This window comes from Nicotiana attenuata, unplaced genomic scaffold, assembly GCF_001879085.1.
Source record: "Nicotiana attenuata strain UT unplaced genomic scaffold, NIATTr2, whole genome shotgun sequence".
Taxonomy (NCBI): domain Eukaryota; kingdom Viridiplantae; phylum Streptophyta; class Magnoliopsida; order Solanales; family Solanaceae; genus Nicotiana; species Nicotiana attenuata.
This window is the reverse complement of record NW_017673632.1, coordinates 38,849-53,203: the sequence shown is the minus strand read 5'-3', so window position 1 is coordinate 53,203 and position 14,355 is coordinate 38,849. Positions and strand designations below refer to the sequence as shown.

The 14,355-nt window shown below is 36.3% G+C and overlaps 1 protein-coding gene across 1 annotated transcript; it reads right to left on the bottom strand.

Annotated features, from left to right (window-relative positions):
• Positions 1–3,539: 3,539 nt before the first annotated feature.
• On the bottom strand, positions 3,540–11,999 carry LOC109216903 (non-specific lipid transfer protein GPI-anchored 2-like). Its single transcript, XM_019381121.1, has 3 exons — positions 11,355–11,999; positions 8,639–8,698; positions 3,540–3,894 (listed from the first exon to the last, which is right to left on the bottom strand). Exons 1-3 carry the CDS (start codon positions 11,719–11,721, stop codon positions 3,776–3,778), a joined length of 546 nt encoding a protein of 181 aa, XP_019236666.1. The 5' UTR covers positions 11,722–11,999; the 3' UTR covers positions 3,540–3,775.
• Between the last annotated feature and the right edge of the window lie 2,356 nt (positions 12,000–14,355).

Genomic DNA, 14,355 nt, shown 5'->3' with positions numbered 1-14,355 from the left:
CCTGGCAAGCAGCAATGACTCAAGAATTCCAGGCACTATACACAAATCATACCCTTGGTACCTCTTCCAGATGGAAAGAAGGCTATAAGATGTAAGTGGATGTGTAAAATCAAGCACAATGCAGATGGAAACATTAAGAGATTCAAAGCCAGGCTGGTTGTCAAAGGGTACACTCAACAAGCTGGAATAGACTACACAGATACCTTCTCACCAGTGGTAAAGATGACCACTGTAAGGGCTCTAGTAGGGACAGCAATTAAGAAGGGTTGGAAAATCTTCCAACTGGATGTGAATAATGCTTTTCTTCATGGAGACTTACATGAAGAAGTCTACATGGAAGTGCCACCTAGTTTAGTTATAGAGAGACTAGGTTTAGTGTGCAAACTGAACAAATCTTTATATGGCTTGAAGCAGGCAAGTAGACAATGGTATGAAAAACTTGCAGAAGCATTGTGTTCTAAGGGATATACTCACTCCTTGCTGGACTATTCCTTATTTTATAAGAAGAAGGACAACATAATGGTGTTTGTGGCGTATATGTAGATGATGTTATACTCACAGGAAATGACCTTGATGAGATCAACTCTCTGAAGAAGTTCTTGGACCGGACCTTCAAGATCAAAGACTTGGGGATTTTGCATTACTTCTTGGGGCTAGAAGTGTTATATAAAGAGAATGGGGTGCTGATTTCTCAGAGAAAGTTCACTATGGACTTACTAAGGGAGTATGACTGCTTGCAACAACCTCCATTATCCTCTCCTCTTGATCCTTCACTCAAGTTGAAAGTTGACCAAGGTGTTACATTGAAGGATCCCACTCAATACAGAAAACTAGTAGGGAAGCTGAACTTTCTTACCAACACCAGGCTTGATATAGCCTTCAGTGTACAACACCTTAGCCAATACATGTAGAATCCCAGGGATACTCACTTAAAGGCTGCATATCACGTGTTAAGGTACTTAAAAGGTGATCCAAACCTGGGGATATTCCTATCTGACAACACAGACTATATGATCAGTGCCTTTTGTGATTCAGACCGGGCTGCTTGCCCAGAGTCCAGGATATCTGTTAGTGAATACTTAATACTACTTGGTGGCTATCCAGTTAGCTGGAAGTCAAAGAAACAGTCCACCATAGCTTTGTCCTCAGCTGAAACAGAGTACAGGTCAACTAGAGCAGTGGTTGGTAGACTTGTGTGGTTAGTCAGGCTTTTTGAAGAATTAGCAGTTCAATTGTCTCTCCCAATTCCAGTCTTCTGTGATAGTCAGGTAGCCCTACACATAACTAAGAATTCAGTTTTCCACGAACTCACCAAGCATATAGAAGTTGTCTGTCATTTTGTGCGAGACAAGCTTCAGGAAGGACTGATCTCATTACATTGTATCCCTACATCTGATCAACTAGCTGATATCTTCACCAAGACCCTCACAGGGATCAAGCATTCCACTTTACTTGACAAGTTGGGTGTGAGTTCCTCACCTCCAACTTGAGGGGGGGGGGGGGTATTGAGCAATGTACTGAGAAATGTACATACACATAGACTGTATCTCTAATTGTATCTCTAATTATTTCATGAGATAGTTAAAGTGGTTAGTGGTGGTTAGGAGTAGTTAGTGGTTAGTGGGCCAGCTCATTGCTAGTTGGATTTCTCTCTTCCTCTCTTCTTTCATTTGCTTATAAATAGGCATTGTATAGACACATAAAGTTAGTGAATTCAATTACAGAAATGACAAAATTCATCTTTGTTTCCAGAATGTTCTCTCTCAGCCAGGGGCGGACCCACATGGGGTCAAGAGGGTTCATATGAACCCGCTTCGTCGGAAAATAATACTGTGTATATAGGTATATTTTACCCTTCTTCGAACAAACATTAGTATAAAACACATACTGACTCTGCTTAAAACAATTGTAGAGTCTAGCCCATTGGCAAAGTGGGATCAAAATTAGCAAACTCACCTGAGTTCGAATTTGGTCAGCAGCATGTGCGCTTTTTTTTGCTGTATAACAGATGTTTCTTTTCACTTTTTGGACTAGAAAAGCTTACTATAGTGAAAGAAAAATGCTACCATTTTTTTGTTTTTTGCATAATCTAAAATCTGAAAATTATATTAAAAAAAGAAGTAATCTTTCAATAATATATTTTAATTTTCTAATAAAAAATCTAAACTCACCTGAGTTCGAATCTGGTCAGCAGCATGTGCGCTTTTTTGGACTAGAAAAGCTTACTATAGTGAAAGAAAAATGCACCATTTTTTTTGTTTTTTGCATAATCTAAAATCTGAAAATTATATTAAAAAAAAAGTAATCTTTCAATAATATATTTTAATTTTCTAATAAAAAATTATTTTATTGGGACTTTTTTGTATATTTAATTCTTCGCATGTTGAACCCGCTTGAAAATCCTAGGTCCGCCACTGCTCTCAGCTCTATATCTCTCGCACGAGCAGGAGTCGATTTCAATGGTTTTCTCCCAGTTTTGATACAAAGCCAATTAAATAATTATTTTTACTACTCTGTTCGTTGACAAAGTGAAATTGGTTCGTACTTTGAGAACCGTATATCTTTTTCTTTCCCTTTCAATGTTCTGATAAATTAATTGTACATGTTGATTTGAACTTTAGAGCAACCTAGAGCCCGTTTGGATGAGCTTGTTTTAAGTGACTTTTAAGTCAAAATAGCTTTTAAGCCATAAGTTAGAAATTTTAACTTTTGGCTTTTGGCTTGTTTTTGTCATTTTAGCTTAAAAACAAGTGCATAAAAGCACTTTTTTACTTTATCCAAACACTACAAAATAGCTTAAAAGCACTTAAAACAAGTCAATCCAAACGGGCTCCTAATCTGATTCAATAAATTTTAAATATTCATTTATTTACCCCTAAACTAAACTCATTTGGGGTTCACACTTTATGAATCAAATACGGCATAAAGAATATCTTTATTGAGACCTTCAAAAAAACCGGAACGATACAGGAAATGAGAAATGCGCCACTAGAATGCGTGTCTTCTCCTGGATGGCTTGGTCAAGTTAGTTAATTAGACGTTTTAAGACCTAACATTAAGTTAGCGTTTGGACATAAATTTGGTTGAAATTAAAAAAAGAGTTTGTTAAAAATTAATTTTTGAAAATTGAAGTTGTGTTTGAACATGAATTTTATTTGAAGAAAAGTTGAGGTTTTAGAGTGGACGGGAACTTAAAAAAAAATTAATTTTTTTTTTCAAAACGGATCATATTTTAAGAACAAATAATATATATTTTTTTTTTGAAAAAAAGTAGCCAGAATCTAGGGGCCAACGTGAACTAAATCGTTGAATGGAAAGTTTTTCCTTAATGCAATTTTAGGGAACCAAAATAAGATGGACATGTCAAGTTTCTCGAGCCACAACAATTTTACTTGCAGAAACCCTCAATAATACTTAATAAAACTAACCAAAATTATCTTCATTAGAGATTCGGTATGACTTAAACTCCACTATCAATAATGATTTCAATGTGGAAAAAGATACAAAAACACATCTAGTATAATCTCACAAGTGGGGTCTGGGAAGGATAGTCTATCTTATGAAAGTAAAGAAGTTATTTGCGATAGACCATCGGCTCAAAAGCATAATAAAAACAATTATAAAAAGAAATACGGCAGTGGAAAAGCCAGGGGAAAAAAGAGTAGTAACAACAACAAGAAATTATACTAAAATATTACAGAATAAATACTGAAATTTACGGATGTCTCTAAGAATGCTAGTTGCATTGTAATATCAACTAAGAATTGTTGTTGAATCAGAAAAGGGTTGTGAAAAACATAATGGTCATGCCGACAAGGAAGTGAATCTTGGAAAATACTATGGTTGAAGCTGCATTATCTTTGTTGTCAGATGCAGGACTAGTTGCAAACCCGCCTGAGGAAAAAACACAATAAGATGGTCATGGTATTGTCTTCATAAAAAACTGCAAATTAAAGATATTATTCAAGCCCAAAACTATAGAAAAGAAAACTAATATGAAACTCTGTTCTTTCTTTACGAGCATGATTATTTGTAGTTCCTAGTTATGCTCACTAAGTTACAAAACTTAAAACATGTTTTGTAATTCATTAATAGTACGTAGTTATTCTTTTCTTTTTTGTTTTTTTAAAAATGTTTTTTCTTACTGAAAAATTGTTCTATGGACCAAATTTTTGGTTCGTCTATTTTTCTCCCAAGTACCATTTTGTCACAGGCGCGTTTCCAGTCCGTCGAAAACCAGCCTACGCGGCAGCCAAGTCCCGCACTTGACTCCAGACTTCTCACAACATTCAGCCAAAATTACAGCAACTTTGGACTTAGATTATTTTTAGGTAGCTTTCAACGTAGTAGTTTAGAAATGATTTAGGCAACGAAATTTAGTAAAGGCAACAGAAAATTAACAAGAACACAAGGCACAATTACAGGAAACTCTTTTCCCAACTTTGTATTTAACTCGAGCATACAAAGAAACTCAAACTCGACGTACAATGCCGTGTGCAAGAAGATCACTCTTGACCCTCAGATTTTCTCACAAGACTACTCTTACCCTTAGGTGTTTTCACTCTTGAAAATACACTCAAACATGCACTCTACACGTTTTTTCTCCTCTCATCCGCCCCAAGCATAAGGATGTTGTCCATTTATAAAACATGAGACAACCCATTTGCCTTACACTTGTCGCACTTTACGCTTGGACACCTGTCCCACACATCCCACTATTTTAACCCCAGTGTAGTTGACATCCCCCTACCTACTAGGATCATGTAAATCATGCTAATAATAATGGGATCATGGCCCCAAAACGTGCTAACACTTCTGCCAGCTTTTTAGCAAAGCCAACTGCTGCCCACGTGCACAACATGTGCCGCGTAATCGCCTTTGACTTGGTCAATTTGAAGCATACTGCCCATTTTCGTGCCTTGGCTTGAATCAGGTGCCAATGCCTTGTACTCAGCTGCATTGTAGCCACATTTTGTCTATGCCATTGCCCACGAACATGGCCTTTTGCCGCGCCCCAATGCCATGACAAGTCTGTCCCGCACACTGTTTTCTGTTGCACTTTAGCCTGCCTTTGTCACTTCGTTTTTGCCTTGCCTTGGCATCACTGCCTCATGCCTTTGCCATGATCAAATGTCACCCTCAGCCCGCAACTCATTGTCAAGCCCTTGCCAAGCTGCCTCGCCTCCGTCAAAGCCTTGGCTATCACTTGCCCGTTTCCCTTTTTGCCTTGGTGCTACTCGTGCACCTTAGCTTGGCAACACTCTTGCTGCCAACACTCTCGTTGTTAAGTCAAGCTCAAAGTGGCAGAGGTCTAACAAACCACCTGAACCCTTTGAAACTCGGCGTCCTCGTCGAGGTTAGCTCAATTTATGAGTCCTAAGGGGTTGACAAGCAACGCCCCTTGGCCCCCTCTCTCTTCAGCCACAATTGCATTGACACCAACAGTTTGTTTGTGGTCATTGCCTCCAATGCAGCCCTCTTGTCCGCGACAGTCATAGCATTTAACACTGCCTTCTTCGGGCAGTCCCTTGCTCGATGTGGCCCATCACAAATGAAACAGCCACTGAATTTGCTGCCCTTCTCCTTGCTCTTTGAAGTTCCAGCCTCTTGCCTTCCCTTCCCCTCATCTTCATTAGCATTGTTATTTTCACATTTCTTCCACTCATTTGCCTTTTCTTTCTTTCCGTCATTAGACTTTGAAGCAGAAGTTTCTTCACCCAAGTGAAAATCGCCCAATGCATCTGCCGCAGCCACAACACTTGCGAGGTTTTGAATATTCTGCCTACGCAACTCCGATTGTGCCCACTATTGTAGCCCGCTCATGAAGTAGTGCAATTTGTCTTCTTCCGACATATTGCTGATGCTCAACATCAAAGAAGTGAATTCTTTGACATATGCTCTAACTGATCCGGTTTGCCTCAACTTTTTCAATTTGTCCGTAGCAATCTAAGACGTATTGCTAAGAAGGAACTGATCCTTCAGTTCCTTTTTAAGCCGCTCTCACGACTCAATCTTTGGTCTGCCCAAACTTTCATCTTCAGCCACACGAGTGCGCCACCACAACTTAGCATCTTAACTTAAATACATGCTAGTCAACATTACTTTCTCCTTCTCGTCTTGCACACGAATAACATGAAAGTACTGCTCCATATCCCGAAGAAAATTCTCCAATTCACGTGCACTCCTTGCACCACCAAATGCCTTAGGTTCAAGAATTTTTACCTTAAGACGATCAGCACCACGTTGAGGAGCATCCTCGCCCACAACGCGTCGCAACACCACTTTCTCAGTTTTTACATCTGCATTCTCTTGACTTAGCCTTGCCAATTCTTCTTCAAGGTAGGCAAGCATTGTCATGAGAGTTTGAATTTCTTCACCTTCGTGAACATTTCCCACTAATGCTCCAGTTTTGTTAGCCTTTCCCGCAGTTCGTTGTTACCACCGGCCATGTTCTTAAACAAGACCACGAAATCTGCCATTTGCCGTCGTGTCTCCTTCACGAACCTGCTCTGCTCTAATACCAGTTGTCACAAGCGCATTTTCAGTCCGCCGAAAACCAGCCTACGCGGCAGCCAAGTCCCACACTTGACTCTAGCCTTCTCACAACACTCAGCCAAAATTACAGCAACTTTGGACTTATATTATTTTTAGGCAGCTTTCAACGTAGTAAGTTTAGGAATGATTCAGGCGACGAAATTTAGTAATTGCAACAGAAAATTAACAAGAACACAAGGCACAATTACAGGAAACTCTTTTCCCAACTTTGTATTTAAGTCGAGCACATAAAGAAACTCAAACACGAAGTACAATGCCGTGTGCAAGAAGATCACTCTTGACCCTCAGATTTTCTCACAAGACTAGCCTTAGGTGTTTTCACTGCACTCTACACGTTTTTTCTCCTCTCATGTGCCACAAGCATGGATGCTGTCCATTTATAAAACATGAGACGACCCCTTTGCCTTACACTTGTCGCACTTTAGGCTTGGACACTTGTCCCACACAGCCCACTATTTTAGCCCTAGTGTAGTTGACATCCCCCAACTACTAGGATCATGTAAATCATGCTAATAATAATGGGATCATGGCCCCAAAACGTGCTAACACTTCTGTCAGCTTTTTAGCAAAGCCAACTGCTGCCCATGTGCACAGCATGTGCCGCGTAACCGCCTTTGACTTGGTCAATCTGAAGCACACTGCCCATTTTCGTGCCTTGGCTTGAATCAGGTGCCAATGCCTTGTACTCAGTCTGCATTATAGCCACATTTTGCCTATGCCATTGCCCACGAACATGGCCCTTTGTTGCGCCCCAATGCCATGACAAGTCTGTCCCGCGCACTGCCTTCCGTTGCACTTTAGCCTGCCTTTGCCACTTCGTTTTTGCCTTGCCTTGGCATCACTGCCTCATGCCTTAATGCCTTTGCCATGATCAAATGTCACCCTCACCCCGCAACTCATTGTCAAGCCCTTGCCAAGCTGCCTCGCCTCCGTCAAAGCCTTGGCTATCACTTGCCCGTTTCCCTTTTTGCCTTGGTGCTACTCGTTCACCTTAGCTTGGCAACACTCTTTGCTGCCCCATGACAACACTCTCGTTGTCAAGTCAAGCTCAAAGTGGCAGAGGTCTAACACATTCCATCTAACCTCCATTGCATGACCGTGGAATGACGTGAGCTCTGAGTTGAGAGAGTGAACTTTGAAATTCCTATAATAACTATATTTCAACTATTTTTATTATATGTCTATAGTTCGAATATGAAACGTTGTATTTTGTTGAACTCGTGAACTCATTGTTGGATCTGCCACTAATTGATGAGAAGCTAAGGGAAAGTAGAAATTTAAGTACAGTCAGACCTCTCTATAAAAACCTAATTTTTCTCAGAACGATTGTTTATGTTATATTTTGCCTCTTTATAACAGCTTTCTGCCTATAACAGTAACAACCATCTTTATGACAGTACGCTCTTTGTAAAATTATCGCTCTATAACAACCATGCAAATATTTCAAAATTATTACTAATAATAATTCTAAATATTATAAGCAAATATTTTATAACTTTAATATACAATTTGTAATAGAAATATATATTATCTTAAGATAGCAGTACGTTCCATAAACATATGCACATCAAATTCTTTACTTATTTAAAGATCTACAAATGATATATCTTGTATTAGAAAAATGCCAAAAGATACTTAAAAGATCTTGAATGATTTAATTGTGTGCCTTAGAGTTTAGATATTTATGCGTTTAGTTAAGAATTTTTTTAATAATGTATTAGGTTTCTCTAGCATGTAATTCTGAAATATTTATATCTTTTGAGATTGTGAATTTAAATAATTTTTTATCTTTTATATATAATATTAAAAAAATAATTTTTGGATAATTTTCTCTATACAGCCAAAATATATCTAAACGTCAATGTTATTATAGGTGTATAATAGCCATTCACAATAAAAATTAAAAAATTTCGAAACAAACGATGCTATTATAGAGAGGTTTGACTGTATTTACTTAAATTGAATAAACACTAGTAAATACTTCACGGTTAATCCCACTTGTATTGCTAGTTTGCTACTTTGAGTAAATTGAAAGACTACATACAATTGAACCCCAGATTAACGAAGGAATGTATGAGTTTACCAGGTGATGGAGCAGGTCCGTCGTCACTTGCAATTGGAGCTCCGATTGGGACGCCAAGATCTAAAAAGGTAAAAAAAAAATACAATTAATTAATTCCAAATTGGATATGATATTTGAATTTTTGGTTCTTGATAAATGGATCTTGGGCCTAGCTCAACCCCAATAACTAGCTTATGAGGTGAGGATTGTCCAAAACCATATAAGGATATCAAGGACCTCAAATCCCACCGATGTGGGACACTCAATAGTTCTCCACATATTCACCCAATAGGTGCATGATTTATTACACTAAGGGATCGGTATGTAGGATGAATTAGAGAAAATAATGCACGCATTAACTTTTGATATTACTAATCCCTCGTTTGGTATACTTTTTCAACATATGTATTACTAATGCAAGTATTAGTTATACAACCTATTTGGTATTATCCTATGTATAGTAATACATAGCAAACCATGGTATTAGCAATACCAAGGCTATTAATGCATGCATTAACATGGTTAAAAGACAAAATTATCCTTAAAGTTCCTTAAAACTAAAGAACATCGAGGGCATTTTTGTAAACTACTAATTTTCTTAAAAATTATGCAAGGCATTTTAATTATTAATAACCACACCAAAAAGCGGATAAGAAATAATCACTACATACCTAGTGCTTGCATTACTAACCCATGCTTACTATCAGTGGCATAACCACCCTATGTCAATGGTGGTCAAAGGCACACCCTTTGGCGAAAAAGTATACTTCGTGTAAAGTTAAATACTATTTTATATAGTTGCATATTATAGTTTGAACACCCTTAGCATAATCGAGTGAGGCAGTTCAGTGGTTCAGGGTGTTCAAAATGACATGTTGTTCATGGGTTCAAAGTTTTGCCCATTTTGTTTGCCAAAATTAAACGGAGGCCACCGTGTGTGATCTATTTGATTCTTTTGCAATCTAAAAAATTTTCAAATAAAATAATGCTTAAAACTTAAAATTTGTATAGAAATAAACAACTGATCTTAAAAGTAATTATTTAACTAAAAGTTATTTTTTAAATAAATTTTATAATTTAAAAGTCAAGCTCTACAAAAATTTGGTACACTATTCATCGATAAAACAAAATTATTGATTTGTTTAAAGTTTGAACACCCTTGACGGAATTCCTAGCTACGCCCACTATTACTAATCCCTACATTACTAATACACCTTATTCAGCAATATTTTTATACACCTACCAAACTGCCCCTAATAACAATTGTATACTTTTCAAGAATTTAAATTTCATTTAACTGTTTAAATTGTAAATCCGATGTGATGTTTTCAATTTCAAAGTAACAATACTTGTATCAAATAGGAGTATTAAATTTATCCAATAAAACAGTGCTCTCTAATTCTCATTGCTTCTGGTTTTATTTTAGTAAATAAGTAGAAGAGTTACCTTTATCCTGGAATACACAATACCATAACTTTGAAAAAGAATACACTGTCCGTCCCCAAAAAGTGGTGAAGTTGGGCGTACAAGTGTTAAGTCGAACATATATCAATCTCTTAAACATTTCAATTAAATATATATTTTCAAACTAGATAAAAAAATTGTAAATCACAATCTTTATTAGAAAAAAAACTATTTGATTCTCGAGCATTAATAACGTCAATAAATAGGACAAAAGAAGTATAGCTAATATAGAACAATTATAGATTATTATGTTATTTAGATCTTATAACGTCTTTATACCCTTTTCACAAATTTGAACTACTGTTTTTTTTAGTGAAATCTGAATTTAGCAATTTACTCAAATTTACCTGTTTTGTTTCAGCACATAAGCCACTAGTGTATGGAGTGAAAGAGAAGTATATTTTTAGTCGTCCCCATGAAATATATATATTTATATATATGTGAATTATATAAATATATTATAAAGTATTTTATATATTTTTTAACTAGCGAATATAATTTGTTTTTGCCGATCCATCAATTTTGTGTTTTGCCCTATCAATAATTGAGCACATGCATGATGGGTTGTAGGTCCAAACTCCAAAGTGGGCTGTGATTTAACATCCTCTTTAACATTCAATGGCTATTTCTAACGAAACTTTAGCTTTTCTTTTTTACTAGTACCATAAATTTTGCTGGGTTTGTTAAAGTTTTGGAATTCAAATTCAATTATAAAAAAGTGTTTTGTTTGAACTAATCTTGAAAAAAGTTATTCCCTTTCTCCAATTTATGCGACACTTTTGCTTTTCGAAATTCAAACTTCTTAATTTTAATATACTTGAACATGAAATCTTTAATATTTTTTGAAATAAAATTTATATAGCATAGTAATTAATAACTTAAAATATTTAAAAGGCATATGAGGGGCTTACGGTTAAAGAATAAATCCTTTGACTTTCGAAATCTGAATACCTTCAGATAAATTGGAACAGAAAACACTTTTGGGCTGTAAGCTTTTAAAGGTAATAGTACTTTTAAGTATAATTTTTTTAAAAATGTTTTTCTATTTTTCAAAAAATGCTCGTGCATCCATGCAAAAATACTTTTTTGTTAAAATTTGGCCAAACAATTCACTTTGGAAAAAAGTATTTTTGGTCAAAGCAGGTTATTAAGGATCTGGATAAAGGAAAGTAGAAGCTAAAAGCAGATCCCAAAATTTTCTAACCCAAATTGGAAGTACGAAACGGAGAGTGGCATAAAGAGAGAGAGAGAGAGAGAGAGAAAAAATGGGTACCTGAGCAAGTGGTAGCAGGTGGAATCTCCAAACCACAAACAGAAGGTAGTTTAAGTGCCTTATCGACATCAATATTGAACCCAATTTTAGCACCAGAGTGAGCTCGCCCAAGCATTTGACACAAGCAAATTGGATTACTATCTAACAACCCAGCAATTTCTGGGCAACATCCTTTATCTGGTTTAGTCAAATTGCTATCTTTTTCTACAAATGTTAAGCAATCAGACATGTTTACTAAGACGCTAAAGCAATTAACTCCGGGACTTGGTGCTGGTGGCGATTTTTGTGCATCCGTCGATGGAATCAGAATGGGGTATAGTGAGATGATGAGAAATGTTGTGGCAATAGTGGTCGTTATTTTGGCCATTCTTGTGGATTTGAGATGAATTTGTTTACTAGTGGGAACTCTAGAGTTGTAAATATAGAGCAATAAGTCTACTGTATTTAAAGTTGATGGCTTGCTTTTGATAGCCCGAAGAGTTTATTTGCCAAAACACCCTAGTAGTAGGTAACTACTTCTTCATGCTTTTATAGTAAGTAGTGTAGTTTTTATAAAGATTTGACACCTTCATTACTAGTATAAATCGTAATCAAGGTGGATTCGGGATTTCAAGAGGAAGAGGATGAGCCAACTATTGTGAAGAGGTGGATATAGAATTTACACTTACGGATTTAACTTTAATCTCTTATAGAACTCATTACACTTTTGAAATTATAAAATTATATTCTTTTTAAATTTTATAGTAATTTTCACATATATATTTATACTCCGTGCCGAAAAAAACCGTTCGGAGTGAGATTTGAACTGCCAATTTCACTTGTAGAGGTGCACCCATTAATAGTTGCATCATAGGAGTCTTTGAGCATAGATGTACGCACATACATTTAAGTAATTTTGAAGAAATCTAACATTGTTGTTATACATGATTTAGGAAAAGGAGTATGGGTTCACGTGAACCCATACCCCTTAACCTAGATACACTTTCATAACGAATGTTCAATTAAATTACTCTCATCTCTCCTTCAAAAGAATAATGACTATATACCTTCTTGTAACATTATGGGTGAAATTAAAAAAGGTGACAAATATTGTGAGCTATGACAGATAAAAAGAATCAGAAGAAGTATTATGTTTAAGTCTAGTGTTCGATCTGATCTCGAAGCTTGTATGAAAACCATCTTTAATTTGGAACTTCTTAAAATGACACTGTATAGCCGCTGTAAAAATAATAGTCGGAAAAATATATATATATATATATATATATATATATATATACCAAAATTATACAAGTTTTATACAATTTTTCAACTACCAAATATAAATAGTTTCTGACGCGGGCTAAAAGTAAAAATACCTCTTAGAACTTCGTTGATGTAAAAGTTTTAGTTAGCAAAGCGAACATCAGATTCACTCAATTCACTTAGAAAATATTTGTGTTGATTTTATAAATGTGTTCGCCAGTTATATGTTATTTGATAATAGAAGAAATATTTCACTCAGTTTACTGGGGAACACTGTGGTGACTTTATAGATTTGTTCATCAGTTATACTGTTCTCTGCTGTCTCCCTCATCTGTCTTTCTCCTCTCTTTCTTCTTCTTCTTCATCCCTTTTCTTCCTTTCCACCTTCTCTTGAGCCGAGGGTCTATCGGAAACAACCTCTCTCTCCAAATATGAGTAAGGTCTGCGTACACATTACTCTCCCCAGACCCCACTTGTGAGATTATATTGGGTATGTTATTGTTGTTATTATACTGTTCTCTGCTATGGGACATGAAATGTGTATTGCCCAATATGTCAATCACAGTTTGAATAAAACGGATTGCTGCTTTTTTGCTAGCTGTAAATCATGCATAATTTTAGGAACAAAAAGCACATGCTTAAGAAGGAAAAAAAAAGAATAAAAGCAAAAAACACACACACACACACAAAAAAAAAAAAAAAGAAGAAGAGAAAACACAAGGGACCTGGTGTGGGGGTTTGGGGTGGGGAGGGAAGGGGGGGAGGGGAGGAGGGGGCAAGGAAGACAAAATGTGAAAGCATTATGTAGGGTAGATGAAAAAGCATTATTTCTAAAAGTTCAACAACAACAAACTTAGTGTAAATCCGCTAGTGGGATCTAGGAAGGATATTGGGTACGTAAACCTTATATTTACCTTGAGAAGATAGAAAGGTTGTTTCTAATAGACCCCGGACTCAAGGAAAAAAAAAAAAAGCAGCAGACAGTAGCAAGACACCCAGAAAACCAACACGAAAGAAACATCAGGATTTATTTCTAGAAGTTCCTTTTGAAAAAATTAATGCTCCTTCTGACAAGTCTTCTTGGAAGAAATTATTACTATAATTGAATTTCTCCATCAAAGAGGAAATTAAAGTACGTAGGTGTTGGTATGAAAAATGATCTCACTTACTAATAGGAGTACCAAGAAAGCAGCTACTAACCTATTGTTGGTCCATTCTGGAACATGGATAAAATTGGAACGATACATAATACTATTATTTAGCTCCTGCACAAGAATGATACACACTCAAATGCAGACTTGTTGCTACCGGTGAAGGACATAGAGACTAATAAAATACCTAAAAATAACAAACCTAAACACAACTTTCTAAGGGCTCCAATCTGCAATTACATTCCTTGAAGCACAGATAGAACTATACGAGGACCATTCCCTTCTTCCCCTCCATCCTATCTCCTTTCTTTTTCTCATTTTTTTGGTAACTGAGAAATTTCTCTATAAGTTAGCTGGCCAAACTACAACTGGCACACATGTCAAAAGCTCGGGGAATATGGTTCTGCCCCTCTATTTCCTAATTCAATACCAAGCTTTAGTCAACGGCAAGGACCAAACTAGTAGATGCGCGCTACCAACACATCCTTCCAATATCATCCAAAGAAGTAAAAGAAAACTCAAGAAAGAAAAGAAAATATGTTATTGGTCTCCCATCAGCTGAATTTCTTACCTTCTGCAAGAAATGCAGCTTGCATGAATAAAAGGTT